General features: G+C 40.8%; 1 protein-coding gene across 9 annotated transcripts in view; it reads left to right on the plus strand.

Annotated features, from left to right (window-relative positions):
- LOC113411908 (voltage-dependent T-type calcium channel subunit alpha-1G) overlaps window positions 1-17,479 on the plus strand; it is a 227,083-nt gene that overhangs the window by 19,280 nt on the left and 190,324 nt on the right. For all 9 annotated transcript variants that reach the window (XM_087955877.1, XM_087955876.1, XM_087955880.1 and 6 more), the window contains exons 4-6: window positions 9,445-9,604; window positions 12,924-13,215; window positions 13,903-13,995. In XM_087955877.1, the coding sequence (XP_087812003.1) occupies window positions 9,445-9,604; window positions 12,924-13,215; window positions 13,903-13,995 (545 nt within the window). The remainder of the gene's footprint in view (window positions 1-9,444; window positions 9,605-12,923; window positions 13,216-13,902; window positions 13,996-17,479) is intronic.

Genomic DNA, 17,479 nt, shown 5'->3' on the forward strand with positions numbered 1-17,479 from the left:
TAGCATTAAATAACTTGAAGGGTTTAAAAACAACAAATCCTCTTCATTAAGTTGCCAGATGCTCCTTGATTTAAGGCAATAAAGTCTTTCCAACAGGTGACACAACTGGTGAATCATATTTCCAGCTTGCAAAGTCCTGCTGCTGCTCCCTCAGCCCCTCCCTTGAGGAAAAGCCCGGTATCCATGCCGGAGAAATTTTCAGGGCAAACGGACATGTTCCCGGCATTTCTGGGGCAGTGCCAATTATTTATATCTTTGAGGCCTGAAGACTTCCCAAGCGACTGGGCTAAGGTAGGATTTATGATTAGCCTATTATCTGGGCAGGCTGCCAAATGGGCTACTCCCTTGTTAATTCAAGATAGCCCGTTGTTGGACAATTTTCAGGGTTTTCTACAACAAATGAGAGTTATGTTTGAAAATCCAATTAAAATACAAACTGTGGCTAGACAGTTACGGGACATTTATCAGGGGAAACGTCCCCTGCAGGAATACATTGCAGAAGTTCGTTTGCTGTGTATGGACTCTAACTGGAACGAACCGGCTCATATGGATGCGTTCCAGGAAGGCTTGTCTGATGCCATCAAGGATGAGTTAGTCCATGCAGAGCGGGCTTCAACTCTGGATGCATTGGTAATCCAGTGCTTACGTATTGAAGCCCGTTTACAACAGCGCGGAAGTAAACGGCCCGTTGTGGAACCGCCTTCTTTTTCTCGTGCACAAACCACGCCACCGAAAGTTTTTCAAACCACGGTTAAGACTGAGGAGCCGATGGAGTTAGGCGCACTCCGCCCTCGCTTAACGGCATGAGAACGTTCGAGAAGGTTCCAGGAAGGCTTGTGCCTTTATTGCGGGGGTCCGGGACATTTTGCTAATTCCTGCACTCGGAGAGGGAGTCGCAGACCCGTGCCCGAAACCACTCTTGGCCCGTCAGGAAACGGGGTAGGCCTGACCTCGGGGGAAACCCTAGGTCGGGCACGTTCTACACCCCCACCCCAAATTGCTGAAGTAAATCCTGGCCCTCCTCGGCATTTACTTTTGGACACTCGTATCTTTTTGCAGTCCCAGAAGGAGGGAATTCCCGCCGTTGCGCTGGTGGATTCAGGGGCTACAACCAGCTTTATGGACTGGGCTTTTGTCAAACATTTTGAAATTCCCTTGATTGCTGTGGATCCACCCATTAAGGTGGAAACCGTGGATGGGCGTGAGCTCAAGTCTGGGCCCATTCGTTTCACCATCCAGCCAGTGCGTATGCTTATTGGGGATCATGAAGAGGCGATAAGTTTTTATGTCACCTCGAACCTTCATCTCCCTTTGGTTCTCGGCGTGTCCTGGCTGCGTTTGCACAATCCGTTGGTGGCTTGGGCGCAGAACGCCATTTCTTTTCCAAGTCTCCAATGTGTGGACCACCTGAGACATATCTGCGCTGGCCAAGATATCGCCGCTCCTGCTGTCTCAATACCTTTGGAGCTATCGGACTTCTCCGATGTTTTCAGCGAACAGGAGGCAGATCAATTACCACCACATCGTGCTTATGATTGTCCCGTGGACCTGATACGGATGCTCCATTGCCAAAGGGGCGGTTATACTCCATGTCGGAGCCCAAGTTGGTTGCGCTCCGAGAGTTTTTAGATAAAAACTTAGCTCAGGGATTTATTCAACCCTCGTCGTCCCCTCTTTCGGCTCCCGTTCTTTTTGTTAAAAAGAAGTCAGGAGAGCTCCGTTTATGCTGTGACTACCGACAGTTGAACGCCATCACAGTGAGGAATAGCTATCCTTTGCCGCTCATTCCGGAATTGATGGAGCGGTTGCGGGAGGCTACTATCTTCACTAAACTCGATCTGCATGGGGCCTACAACCTGGTTCGGATGCGCAAGGGGGACGAGTGGAAGATGGCGTTTGGCACTCGTTATGGTCATTTCGAGTACACCGTCATGCCATTTGGTCTGACCAACGCTTCCGCGGTATTCCAGCATTTGATGAACGACATTTTCCAGGACATGCTGGATAGGTTTGTCGTGGTGTATCTGGACGACATTTTGATCTACTTTCGGTCCAGGGATCACCATCTTCAGCAGGTTCGTCAAGTGCTTCAGCATCTTCGGGAGCATAAACTCTACGCTATGGACCCTAAAAAGTCGAGGCCTTGTGTAGTTGGGAAGCCCCTCGTCGAGTCAAGGACATGCAACGTCTTCTGGGGTTCGCCAATTACTATAGGACCTTCATTCCGGACTTTGCTAAGTTAATGGATCCCATCACTCAGCTCCTCCGTAAGAAGGTCCCGTTTCTGTGGGGGCCCCCACAACAACAGGCTTTTGAAACTTTAAAGAAAGAGTTTGTGGCCGAGCCGATATTGAGGCATCCTGATCCGAATCATCCATTTGTGGTCGAGACAGATGCCTCTAATGTAGCTATCGGGGCGGTATTGTTGCAAGCTCCTTTTCCCCTGCGCATTCACCCTGTCTTCCATCGTTCCCTCTTGGTTCCTGACTCCCCGGAGTGTCCTCTGCGTGCTCCCGCTGGTACGACTTCCCCATCAACGCCCGTGAGGAGGCTGATGTTGATGACACGGTGGTCAGCGTTACTGATTCGCGTTGGCTAAAGGGTTGTTTCCAGTACTTAGTCGGGAGGAGAGCGGATGACTCGGAGGTTGTTTCATGGACAGATGCGTCCGCAGTTCATGCTCCAGACATTATTCGGGACTTTCATGAACGTTTCCCTTCGAAACCGCATCCGGATCGTCAGACCCGGGGGAAGGGCCCTGTGGTGAGGGATAGTGTTGTGGCTCCGGGTTTGGATTCTGCTCCTCTGGCAGATATGAGTTCAAGTGATGAGGACATGGCAGCAAAATATGAGCCGGCATTGCTTAGCGATTTGGATAGTAACCAGGATGAGGAGATGGATGTAACAAGGGAAGATAGACCTGAATTAATAGAGTTGTCAGGACCTTCGACCTCCTCTGGTTCTTTATCTGATCAGCAGCCGGGAATGGCTGACATGAAGGCATGAGAGAGTTTTCCAGCGGAGATGAAAATTTGGAGAACTTATGGCTAGACGTCAGAAACAGAAGGAGGCTGAGAAGACAAACTCACTTAGAAAGGAAGCATCGAGCTAGTCATTAATTAGGAAAATTAGCATGCTTCATAAGTGAATAAAAGGACACGGCTGGGCTGGTGGAATTCGCCAGAAGCAAAGTGACTAATTGGGAGTGAAGACATGCAGCAAACTCTCTGAGGCTTGTGATTTACTGCCACGCCAGAATTGCCGGACAGAGTGTGGATTTATTGCTGTGTATTGGAATTTACTCCAGCCGTTCTCTTGTGAGGGTTTGTTTTTGATTTGAATTAATTCTGAAACGGCTGCTTTTTGTTTTGCTCGCCTGCAATTAAAGGGGAGACATAATATATATATATATATATATATATATATATATATATATATATATATATATATATATATATATATATATATCTTTGGTTATTCGGGTTTTCTCCGCGTAAGATTGGAAGTATCTAGGCAACGTTTCGATGAAGTCTCATTCATCATCTTCAGGCTTCTGTCTTCAGCTCTGTGCTTCTCAGAGTGATGTGAGCTTGCAGCTGCTTCTTCCTTTTAACTGCTAGTGGGGCTGTGACTTGATTGGGTGGGGGCTTGGCTGTGTTCTGATTGGGTGGGGGTGTGTTCTCATTGGTTGGGGGTTTGGCTGTGTTCTGATTGGGTGGGGGGTTGGCCATGTTCTGATTGGCTGGAGGTGTGTTCTGTTCAGGTGGGGGCTTGGTTGTGCTCAGGTTGGTCTTAGTTACTGGGGGATTTGAGCTGGTGAGCTGTGATCTTGCTGTTTGGCTTCGAGTTCGTGGTCGTGCTGCATCTTCGTGGTGGGGGTCAGTTCGCTTCATGTATGGCTCCGAGGGGTTTGAAGTGGGTAGTGATGCAGCTGCAGTGCGGCTTCTGGTCTGTGGTCGTGTCTCATCTTCTGTGTGGGTGTGAGTCTGCTTTTTACGTGGAAGTGTGGTGGTGGCATCTTGTGTGGCCCTCGTGGGTGTGGGTCTGGTGTCATTCATCATGTTAGGTACTCGTCTGTTCATGAGGGCGGGTTTCCAAATGGCTGGTAAGCGGGAGGTGTCATCTCTTTTATTCATGCTGTGTGGGCGTTTTTCTATCTCTATGGCTTCTCTGATTATTCTGTTGTTGAAGTGTTCGGTTTTGGCGATAGTTCTGGTATTTTTAAAATCAATCTCATGTCCTGTGGCAAAATGCAGTCAAAAAGCTGGAACACACTTCCTCACTAGTCCAACACATGGAAGCCACAGGTCATAGCATCAACTTCAATGGCACCAAACCCTAGCCACTATAGAAAACCCTAGCCACAGAATCATCAGAGAAGCCATAGAGATTGAAAAAAGACCAGAAAGCATGAATAGAAGAGATGATTCCACCAGGCTGTCAATCATTTGGAAGCCTGCACTCACAAACAAAAAAATCTCCACACCACAAGCCAGGCAAACACCTGGGCACAAACAGATCCCCCCTGATACCTCCAGCTCAAACACACCCCAACCAGGCACCCAGATGAAACCCAGCTTCCTAACTAATGATAGCCGTCCATTTACCTGAAGCCAAGCTGCACTAAAGGCCTCCAATAAAGTAACACAATGCTGCCAGCCAATCAAGATACAAAAAGAGCCAAAAAACAGACAGAAGATATTAGAGACACCAATCAAGCAGAACACAGCAAACTCCGAGACCAATAAACACAGACCAAGACTCCCAACCAATCAGGATGAAGAAAAAACCATTCTGGCACAGCAATAGGCTGCCCCAAATTTAAATCTGAAACCACTGTAAAAGTCTGACTCACAGACTAACACTATACAGAAGCCTGATGATGGCAGATGAGATTCTGCTGAAACGTTGCTACAACTTTAAAAGAACAACTACAATGACGTGGGAAAATACCCGAACAAAGCCGAACGCCATATATATATATATATATATATATATATATATATGTATGTATGTATATATATATATATATATATATGTATGTATGTATGTATGTATGTTATGTCTCCCCTTTAGCCTGATGATGGCAGATGAGATTCTGCCGAAACGTTGCTACAACTTTAAAAGCACAACTGCAATGACGTGGGAAAATACCCGAACAAAGCTGAATACCTACCACACACACACACACACACACACACACACACACACATACACACACACACAATTTTAAATTAGGAAAAATAGTTTTTCAAGGTCAAATACCCAATGATAATAAATCATGACAGTAAAGCCAGAATTATGGGATGGTAGCAGTCATATTAGGACTGAAGAGTCACAAGTCAAAGAAGCTCACTGGATGATCATACGGATCATCACCGCAAACTATCTCACAAAGTTGCTATTGTGGGGAGAAATTGGAAGAGCAAGTGCTATGTAAGTCTACCTGAATTGCTGAAGAGAAGGTGAGATATCAATACAAACCACAAAGAAACCTGAATTTATTGTGTATCTATAATGCCTATGCCTATAAGGGAGCTTCAAAAGCTTTTGTTTTAATAGTTGAATTTTGACAGGTTGTATTTTGGACTCCTTTGTATCTCTGAAAGTCAAAAGTTGATTGCAGCACCTTCATTGCAAACTACTGGTCAGATGTTTTAGGAAATTAGTTTATTTTCTATGTCAGGGATTCTCCAATTGCAGGTTCTTAAACCACCACCACTAACCCTGTCCCCCAGTAGGATCTTGAGCAACTTGGGTCATAGATTTTTTTTAAACTGATCATAGTGGAAGCAGTGTCAGAACTTGGTCCTGCTTTGAATGGGAAAACTTGAAGTGAACTCACTTGCATAAAGCAGGGAGCCAAGCCTGGAGTGATCTTAAAGGATGCCTAACTTGTGGGTCTAGTTGTTTGTCAAAATCACTGCCAAGCACAACATAACAATGGGTGGCAAATGGTCTCTCACCAGCTGGTGAATACCAAGGGGGTATGTAACAGTACTTGCAACTGTACTTAGGTACATATGTAGCCCTTTGAGTCTCTGCAGAAGTCTATATATTAGTGATGTTCATTTATTATAAATCTCTAGAATTTCAAAATGGAAATGTTGGGATAAATGAGAAAGTTAAGCATGACCAATCTGATAGAAGTCATGTTAAGCCAAAAAAATATAATGGGTGTTTCGTAACTTGTGCTAAGCTGTGCATTTTTTCTTTCACAACCTTAAACCTAATGAAGTCATTACTTCTGAAGGGTTACAACAATTTATTTATTGTTGTAGTGGAGAACACCTGTTCTATTTCATATACCTTATGGTTTTCTTTTTCCTAAACAAAAGCAAGAGGTTGTTTGAATTATTATGTCAAGCCAAGTCATATTAGTTGAAAGTCCAAAGCATCTGAAATCTGATGCATCTAATTCAGTAGAGTGCCTAAATAAAAGTCAAAATTCCATCCTGCATTTAATAGCTTAAGTAGGTGCAAAGCTCTGTAGCATAGAAGAAGACCCATCTGGTTGCATTTGTCTGTTACCTTGACAGCACAAGAAATTCTGACCTGGATCCATCTGTCAGAACCTGGAAGTCCGTAGGCTATATTTGCTTTTCTAATCTTGTTAAATTAAACTTAATCTACCAGGATGTTCCCTGTTATTGTTGCTGCTGCTTTTATCGTTTTATGATACAAGCACCTCCATTGAAACATCTTCCCCCATCAAGCAGAATAGATATATGGCTGAATTTATCTGCCTCTATCTAACTGGAGATATAATTTGCTTCATACATTTGCAAATCCTGGGTAATTTATCTTTGATCCTACACAGCAGAGTGAGACTGCCCAGGAAGCAAAATGAGGAAAAGTCAGAATCACAAATAAATGTACAGACTTAAGGCAGGTCATCAAGTGATGTGCTTGAGAGGCTGTTTTGTTACCAAGAGGGGAAATAGAAAAAATAAATGCTCTTATAATTTTTTGAATATTTGCAATCGGAGTAGAGTCAGTGTGGTTTAGAAAATGTTAATGTATTGAGAAACAAAAGCATAAAGAGATTTTATGAATACACAGGTAGGGGAGTATGGAACTTTTAGGATAGCTTCTTTGCCAGGTGCCTATAATTCTTACTGGCTTATGAGAAGTAAGAACACAAAGATTGATAGGCAGTGAGATAGAATCTTTCTCCTGTAAAAGTTTTGCCTGTAAACTGAGCAAAATATTAACAAGAAGTCAAGCAAGTAATGGGGAATGTAGCTGAGTTAAAAGAATGGACAGAATGCAGAAGGAAAACCTAGAAAACCCTATTCACACATAACATGTTTATGTACACAGACAGACATAGTAGTTTCCTTACTGGATTAAAATATAATATTTGTTGTAATATTTGTGTGTTCACTCACACACAACATATACAACCATAAATAAAAATATATACACAAACACACATAACTGTGAAGAGTCCACCCTAATAGCACTGCATCTGTTTTTATATATTTGGTGCTGTCCTAAAGATGACTGAGGTAGAGTTCAATATTGAATGCTATTGTTATGTAGCTTGAAATTTGACTTTTAGTATGAACTCTATATTGGTTGTATAGCCTGCAAAGCCATGAATGAAGTCTGCTGGAGAGCAGGCTACAGAAGTATCTATGATAGGCTGAACACAAATATTAACTGATGCATGCTTTCCCTAGAAAAGGAATATCTGAAGAGTAATTTGGGGATGGAGGCACTTTTCTTAAACATATGAAGTGAGGAAGGGATCTTTTCCACTTGTGTTTCATCTACAGAAAGCCTTGGAAACTTAAGAGCAATGTCAATCCCTTTACAAACCACAAAGTGTTCCCTGAATAACTCTTATGATTAAACGACATTGCATGATTAAATGGCAATTCCACAAAGTGCTAATGAGGGGAAGAAGGGAATCTATTTTTTAAAGAAAGCTTAGAAGAAAATGCCAGATTAGAATGAAATAGATTTTTGAAAATCTATTTACAACTATAGTATAAAACTTCCAAATAATTAGAGCAAGGCATTTAGATGTAATCATGAGTACAACAACTTTTGTAGGTTACTGAATTCCCTTTAGAACTGAACAGCAAACTATAATCCAACGGGAGAGAGGACATAAAAGAAAATTGGGCTCCAATCTTTTAAGACCAGAGATAATTATGTCATCTGTTGAGTGTCCAGGATGATCAATGAAGTTTTGTTCACAGATGGGGCAGAATGCCATGAATTATTATTTTGATAGGAACTTGCCAAGTTTGTATCTCCTGAATGAAAATTTGGATCTGGATGCAGTTATCCTTTAATATCTACATTTCTCAGAGCTTTGCATTGATATGAAATGCATGTCTTAAATGTGCACAAAAATATGAGGAAAAGGGTTTTAAATTACATGAAAAAGCATTACATTTAGGAAACCTGCTTACTAAAAATGCAACATTAGACAACATTGCATACAAAATGTATATGTAACAGGCAAATCTTTAGAAAGCTGGATATAGAAGGAGAAGATAGAATTGATTTATAAGAGGAAAAATTAAAAACTGAAGGAAATTAAATTATCTACCCCTAAGTGAAAAATGAATGAGGATAACAAAATGTTTTTGATAAGCAAACAAAGCCAAAGAACAAATATTATAAAACAAAGTCAGGCATTTTACATTACAGCTAGTTAAAGATTTCTGTCAAAGCTCAGTATGTTTTAAAGTTAAATTCAATGGAGTTCTCTGCCAATAAATGTACACTATTGCAGTCATGCTCCATAAATTTAAGTATGACATTTTACTGGTGGCTTGTTTCTGATACCTTTGTTTTATACTGTAGCTATTAATCAAGTGTAAGAAAGTGGGGTTGTTGTTTTTTAAAGAAACAGCAATACAGCTTTTTTAACGTACAAAAAGGATACTTCTATCAAGATTCATCTATACTAAGATGTAACTCTGGATTTCCTTGGATCTGTGATGGTGAACTCATGGTGAACCCCTGTACTTCAGAATTGTCCATCATGCTGACTGTACATTTTCTTTTTCTAAAAAGTAAAGAACGTGGGTTACTTTCCTATATGTTGTAGGGTGGTATGTTCCCATATGTCTTCAGTGATTGATATGTGTTGCTGAGCCCACAGGATCATACCAACTGTGAACCTTTGACTCTTACCGCACCTGATTAGATTAGCATTGATTAATTAGAATATGATGTGGACTCATTAGGGAGAAATCCAGAGAGATCACATTGCAAAACAGCCTTTCCATGTTAACATCTTAAAATTATGTGACAACCCCCAGCCCAGAATTCCCAGCCTGTTCTGCAGAGTCCCGACACATTTAAATTGGAGAAAACTCCTGTATGGTTATTAGCTCTAATATCCTTCTTCTCTTACAATCAGGATGAGCTAACTCAGCAGAATTTCTCATCCTAAAACACGACTTTTATTTGCTTTCTTAGGTATGCGCATCCTGGTCACCCTGCTTTTGGACACACTTCCTATGTTGGGGAATGTCCTCCTTCTCTGTTTCTTTGTTTTCTTCATCTTTGGTATTGTTGGAGTCCAGCTTTGGGCAGGGCTGCTTAGGAATCGCTGCTTTCTACCTGAAAACTTCAGTCTGTAAGTATGAATGAGGTATGCTTGCACAGGTTCTTTGAATGTGCTGAGGGGTTTCAATAAATTAAAATAGTAGTTCCCCTATGCACTGCAGTATACGTACACAGGGTGTGAGTATCTCTGCCTGCTGATGCAACAGAAGTATAAATTCTCTAGCAAATACCTAAAATCCTCAGTAACGTAACACTTTTTTTTCAGAATGTGTCCCATTGCCATGACTGATAGTTTCCCAGCAGCGGTGATAGAAATGTCCTCTTTCGAATATGTCCATCAGCAGTCACAATACTCCAAGAAGGGAGAATCAGCTACTAAATTGCAACTCTCAGCAACCAAAGCTCTGACAGATATTACAAATTAAGGGGGAATTTCCAACCATCCCACTAAATGGAAGAGGGGGAGCTGGAGAACAGCAATTGGCTCAGGAAAGGGTTCAGGATTCAATTCAATCAGAGATAACAGGAATAGAGCAGGAAGAAGAATCCAGTCTTATCAAGATTCAGATCCTCATCTCTGCTAATGGAGTGAAAATAATCCCAGAGAAGTATGGAAGAAGTCATTATTAATAACGCTGGCATCATATAATGAAAATCAAGCTTTGAAGGAATACAGACCTCCCCCCTGATTTATGGTGGCATACATTATGTGATATCTTTTCCATATAGCTAAAACTGTGTATACACAACCAAATGTTTAATACACATATAGCCATGAATGCAAAAAAGTGTTTTTGAAGTGTCTTTCGAGGATTCTTCATTCTGATTCAGAAAGATGTGTTGTGTTGGATTCAATTAGTGTAACCACTAATTGTGCACTAGGGCTGTTGTTGTGCTTAAGTTTCTTAAGACTGAATGTGAAATACCTAACAGAGTATAGAATATCTTGTTACTATCTGAACAATCTAAGCAAGTTTCAGCATAGAAACATTAATTTGAAGCTTGTGAAAATTCTTCAAGTGCCCTCTAATTCTTGGGTTATCAACATAGCTCAAACCTATCAGAAACATCATAAAATAGAAAAGTTTTTAAGAGATTTTTCTTTGGAAGTTGGACATTTCCCCCTTTTGGGTTTGTTTGCTCTGAAGAGAGAATGGTTAAGTTTCAGTAACATAAAATCCCTCTAAATAAATTGGCAACAAACCAAAACCACGTTCTGATCAAGTCTACATACCCTTCCCCCAATACAGTTACTGCTCTGAGTGAAAGATAGGAGTCTGGCAGCACCTTCTCTGACTAATAAATGTTATCAAAAGACACAAACATTTGCGAGCTGCTGCTCAGATGCACAGAGTGGCTAAACAAATGTAAGATTTCAGTTGGGGATGAAACAAAGGGGAGGGGGGTTAAGAAAGTTGATTGTGCAATTATAGATGAGTCAGATTACAAATATCTAATCAATTAACCACTGTGAACCTAGTACAGTGATGGCTAACCTTTTTGGGTTCCTGTGCCAAAAACTGTGTGCGCACTTGCATGCTCACACTAGCTTGCCAGCAACCAGAAGGCAATGCGCGCTCCCCCCATTCCCCCTACACATGCACATGCAATCCCCCTCACCCCCACCGCCCTTTAACCTGCATTGCGCCTCACAAGTGATTTTCGGCCGGTTTGAGGCCATTTTTGGCCTCCCAAAGGCTTGAGGAAGGCTTCTGCAGGCTTTGCAGGCCAAAAACTAGCCCCGTTTCGTCACTTTCGTATTTTCGGAAAAACAGGAAGTGATGAAACAGGGCTAGTTTTTGGCCTGCAAAGCCTACAGAAGCCTTCCTCAAGCGATTGGGAGACCAAAAAAGGCCTCAAACCCACCAAAAATCAGCTGTGAGGCACACACATGCTCAGTGAGGTAAGTTTGCCTGCAGCTCGCGTGCCAGCACAAATGGCTCTGCGTACCACCTGTGGCATGCGTGCCATAGGTTCACCATCATGGACCTAGTACCTAATCAATTAACCATTGTGTTTGGTGCGACCTTTTAAGATTGTCTAAAACCTTTTCATATGTGTGAGTTCAGAAGTCTCTCAGTCATTCTGTTAAAGTCTTGATTTTCTAAAATGGACACTTTGAGATCTTCAGTAAAATGTCCCAATGGATATTATCTGATTGATGTTACTTTGTTCTTGTTTTAAGCCCTGACATTCATTAATGTTTTGGACAAATATCCTTTGGTTTTTCTTAATTATCTGTTTGGGGTCATAATAGAGTAACATGGTTCTCCTTGACTCAGAGGTCTTCACACTTGACAAGTTTAAGGATTGTGGACTTCAACTCCCAGAATTCCTCCTCCAGTCATGTTAGCTCAGGAATTCTGGGAGTTGAAGTCCCCAAACCTTAAAATTGCCAAGTTTGAAGACCCTTGCTGTATGTGGTCTGACTCAAGGGTGAAAGGCTGAATGGAGGGTGAGGGATGGCTAAGTTTCAAAAAGCATTCAAACCAACAATTCAGGAATGAACCTGGCTAAACCTCTCCTAAATTTTGCTTTGAAAGTTTTTCTATGACCTGAGTGTGTTAGGAAAGTGGAATGTGCTCCCCCGTCCCCAACAAAATATGTGTGAAAGTATCCTCAGGATGAATTAATTTATTATGGAATAAACTTTGGTGCATCATAGCTTGTTTTATATTGTCCATAGAGCCCATCAGTTTGTGTGATAAAGAAATCTGGAAGCTTAGGGAGCTGTAGAAATGGCCCCTGGGTTGCCAAGCAGTTTGGAATTGCAAGTTGTCCACCACTGACTTCAAGCCAGTTTATTTAGGGCTATGACTGTTTTCCACTTCCCCCACTTACTGACGTACTCTAGTAATTATGCAAATAGCATAACACCTTTGAAGTGTTTTATGTTTTTTATAACCCATAAAGAAATAACAGCAGATATATGGAACTGAAGTTGTGCATGTATCCTATCTAGTATCGCATCTTACCTCAGATAACAACCAGCACAAAATATTTGAGGGAAAGGGATAATGTGGAGAGATGTATTTATCTGACATCATTTTTTAGCTTCAAACCACCAGTAGTTTAGAGACATTTAAAAAAAGAAAGAATTGTCATTCCAGGCAATCAGTGTGCTCCCACCTACAATTAATTTCTCTGATTGCTTGCTCTGAACTCAATTATCCTACTGGCCCCTGTAACATCTCTGAGCCATTAGTTCCTCCTATTGCTCTGTTGACGGCATGAACACCATTTTTGCTCTTTTCCATTTTCATACTGTTGCTTTGTAAGAATAACAGTGTGATTTCTTTTTGCACTGTGAAAAGAACATTCCATCTTTACTTCATCCCCAGCTAGTGTGATTTTGGTTCTGCAACCAGCCCTGTGTCTCTTTCTTCCAGGCCTTACACATTGGAGATGGAATCCTACTATCAGACAGAGAATGAAGATGAAAGCCCTTTTATCTGCTCCCAGCCTCGAGAAAATGGGATGCGGGATTGCCGCAGTGTTCCCATACGGAGGGAGGAAGGCCTGGTGTGCACCTTGAACTATTATTCCTACAACGACACCAGCAACACTTCTTGTGTCAACTGGAACCAATATTACACAAACTGTTCTGCCGGGGAGCACAACCCTTTCAAAGGAGCTATCAATTTTGATAACATCGGATATGCATGGATTGCAATATTTCAGGTGAATCAAAAGGACTTAAACCGTGATCTCGTGCTGTTGCAACAACTGGGAAAATGAAGTTTGTGTTTATTTTTGTTCAGAAGTACATATATTTTTCAAATCTGAACCAAATAATTAAATAGTTGAGAATCTGCAAGTCCTGTTTTTCCGGTAATAACTATAGGTTCTGAGGGCACCAAATGTGCATGTGTTTTTTTATTATTATTCTCCATTGAATTATGTCGATTTACAGTATTGTGTGTGTGTGTGTGTGTTTTAATGCAAAGATTGAATACAGAGGTGGGCAATTGGGAGCCCTAGAATCAGTCAGTGCATTCTTTGGTCTTGTTTAAGGTGGTCCTTTGCAAGTTACCTGTTTAGACCCCTGGTAAGAATTTTCTGACCCTTCCCCATAACTGCAACTAAGTAAGAAAAAAATGTGAAAGAATATGAAAGAAAAGGATGATAGATATCCCATCCACCTTAAGCCCTGGTCCATCCTACTACTTGATTTAGCCTTGTCTACCAAGTAGCGTCAAACAGATTACTCTGACAGAATGTGACCTTCAATATGGACAAAGTACCTTGTGGGTGACTTAAAAGTTTCATAGGCATTTTCTTAGATGTCTACCATTCCTTGCCCTTCACAGCCCTACATCCATCAAGATGAGCTAACCAATGCCTTCCTTTTCTTTTGCCTTATCACAGGTCATCACCCTGGAGGGCTGGGTAGATATCATGTACTTCGTCATGGATGCTCATTCCTTCTACAACTTCATCTATTTCATTCTCCTGATCATTGTGAGTTTCGTCTCCAGTTGTGTCAATCAGAAGCATTAAACCTAGATTTCCACTGAAGAAAAGCCATATTAGGGTGCATGAAAGGACTGATAAGATAGGATTTATTATTAAAGCCTCCCAAAACATGGTAGCCGGATAAAAAAGAAAACCAGATCCCATGTGCTTCTAGCATTTGCAAGGTGGTATTGAAGTCACTTAGATACTGGTTTCTTCACTATTTACTACTCATGCTGTCTGTTCTACATTTTTATTTTAATAAGCAAATGTTGAAAAAAGAGAACTAACGTTAATAGTTAGCATATAACTGGCATTAGATAAGGCTTGAATTTGATTTACGGTGACAAAGACAAATGCAAATAATTTGAACTTATATTGGCTTTTATGTGAAAGAAACCTGCTGACTATGATATTTTTGTTCTTGTTTTGGTAGCCTCAAATAACCTCTACACTATACATAACAGATTTAATAACAGCTGCTTAGATTTTGTCTCTTTCTGCCTTACCCCAATATTTGTCAAGATTATACAAAGCTTGTATGTCAGGGGGAAAATGGGGAACAAAGTTACGGAAAATAGTATTTAGACAGGTAAGATATAGGAGTGAGTTTTTAAAACAAAAACCTCAGATACATTCACATTAAACTACACAGGTAGTAATTATTTAGGATCTGTTTATAATTGCAGTTTTTTAATCCAACGATAATCAGTATCATTCTTACTCCAGATCATTGCAAATGCAGACAGGGTACATACACATTGTTAGATCATCTGTGATTCTAAGTAGACATGGATATAGACTAGAATCTACAGCTGAAGCTGTGGGGCCACAGGTAATTTCTTACAGCATTTGGAAATCACCAATAATTGTTACTGAGGGTAAAATTATTAAATGCATGATTGCATATAAATTGAATGAAATCACATTTAATCCTGCCCCACCAATTTAAAATAATACCTCAGCAAATATGCAAATATGTAAAAGATGGTGGGTAAAAATACGAACTGTAAATAAACAGAAAAAATAATAATTTCTAGAATGCTGGCTTGAGGACTTTGAGATAATTATTTACAGAGCATTAGAGAATATTGCAACAATTTGTACACTTTAATGAGGAAGAATAAATGTGAAACAGGTGTCAGGAATGTAGGCACTGTTTCAGGCCATTAAGGCCAACTTTTCAGAAAGCAGAGTTCAGATAAAATCCTCCTAGGGAGGGACTAGATATACAGGACTAGAGGTAATATTAAATTAAACTTGGGGACCACATGTTTAACTCTTTCATGGCTATGTTAAATTTAGAGTGAGTGTAATGAGCCACAAGAGTAAGGCAGAATCTGTAACATGTGGTATAAGCAAACCAAAATTTTAAACCCTAAAAAATCCTAAGCTTTTTCAGGGCCTGGATATTTATTTACTATTATTTATAAGAAGTATATTCTCCGGGAACCTTCAATCCTATTCTACAAATAAGACATGTAGATGTAAGCAAATAAAAATGGGAAGCAAGTAGGATTAAACCCATATTTCAGAAAGCTCAGAAAAATAAAGATTCTGGCCAGAGACCAAAAGACAGTAATGCTTTTGTATCAGGGGAAGCGTGATGTAGACTAGAATGTACCATAACTATAACTCTACCACTGAGACAAGTTTTTGTGTGTGTGTGTGTGTGTATTGTTTTGTTTTGCTTTTGTGGCCATCTTCTGGTTCTCATCTGGCAAAGGCTCCATTGGAGGCCTTCAGCTGAAGCTCTTAGGGTATAAGCTGTTACATATGGAGATAAACGTTATTTCATGCTTCTAGGTCTTAAATCATGAATGCTATATGGCCAAAGGCGATACCTGGAATCTAAACATAGAAATGGACTGAAGGCTAGGACCAGTTGGTCTAAGATATCATCATGTCCTGATTGAGTTTAAAATGTAGAACTTAGATTCTGCATTAACTGCAGTTTCAATAGCCTTCAATATACTTCAAAGACATAGTGCGTTACAGTCATTTTACCTAGGGTTTACTAGAATAAAAGAAGCTGGTATTATATATGGTAAAGTACCCAACTTCGCAGCTGGCAGGCCTTTGATAGCGGATTGAATTAAAAGTGGGGGGGGGGTTTTCCAAACACAAATCTTTCAAAATTTTCTTTAACAAACTTGATTAAGATGAAAGCAAGAGTGTTCCAAAGGTTTCAGAAAAGTGACCTCCTGAATTTCAGAAAACTGACCTCCTGAATTAGGAACCAACGCTTAGTATCTATGTCTGCATGAAGGTGGAAATATTCTGAATCTTTTTCTCACAGCCTCATAATATACCGGAGAAGAGGTGAGCCCCTTCTCTGATAAAGGGGAGGCCTGCAGCTGTGAATGAGGTACGCTGAATGGTGACTTGAATCCTTTTCAGCCCCCAAACCCATTTTTTATACCAATATTGCCTGGCTATGCTAGTCCTAGGAGAAGCCGAGGCTCTTGTTCCTTTTTGCCACCAAAAAGATTTTGCTTGCCGGTGAGTTTCACATACCACACAATTATGTCCACGAGGGTCCTTGGTGCTCTCTGAGCTTGGTTGTTGTCTTGCAGATGTTGCATTACCCAAACTAGCTAACATCGTCAGTGCACTCATTTTAAACCTGAGCTACAAATGTTCTCCTTTATTAATTATGTCCATTTACATTGCCTCAGTTTGCAACTGTATGTACTCATGCTATAATCACATCAAGGGTATTATACTAATAGATTCCATCTGTAGTGGGAAATGTTTTTTGGGACATGAGATTTTAACCCCCCAAAAAAAATGCTGGGCAAAAAGAACAAGAGCTACAGCTTCCATGGATGGGGAACCTCCTAGTTAAGTAGACTGACCAGGACATCAATGCAGGGCCAAGAAAAAGCAAAATTAGCATCGTGATGTAAACTGTGTCCCTTTTTTTTATATGCCCATTGTGGCAATTATTATTTTTTCATTCTGACAAAACTGGTGGCCTGAGTGAATACTCTTGTAGAATTAAGTTAGCCAAGAGAAAAGAATCAGTTGTAGGGTGCTTTTTGAGATCTTCAGACTGAATAGCCACCATCAGGAGCTACATAAAATGCAGCCTAATGAAGAGCCTTTTTCGGAGTAAAATTCAGACTGTTCAACTGCAGGCAGCTGCTGCCTGTTGAGTGCCAGCTAACAAAGGAAAAGATTTCTTCTGAAAACAGCCAGAGACTCCAAAAGGAAAGTATTTGCCTTGAAAACACTTCAAGTGAATACATTTAGGGGATGGGGGGAAAACCTGCTTAATTGTGATAATTACAAATTGACTACCAAGAAATCTTTTAAAGTCAAAATAATCTTTATTGAGCTGCATTGTCATTGATGGAATGAGGAAGTCGGGGGGTGAGGTTGAGATGAGGAAGCATGAATATCTTGATATGAAAGGAAGGAAGAGAAGAAGGGCAGGGAATATCCTTGGGTGCCTCTCCCATAGAGAGGGATGGCTGCCATCTTGGAG

This window comes from Notechis scutatus, chromosome 2, assembly GCF_049901735.1.
Source record: "Notechis scutatus isolate UNSWTSFEM ecotype Mainland chromosome 2, rNotScu1.2, whole genome shotgun sequence".
In the NCBI taxonomy this organism is placed as follows: Eukaryota; Metazoa; Chordata; class Lepidosauria; order Squamata; family Elapidae; genus Notechis; species Notechis scutatus.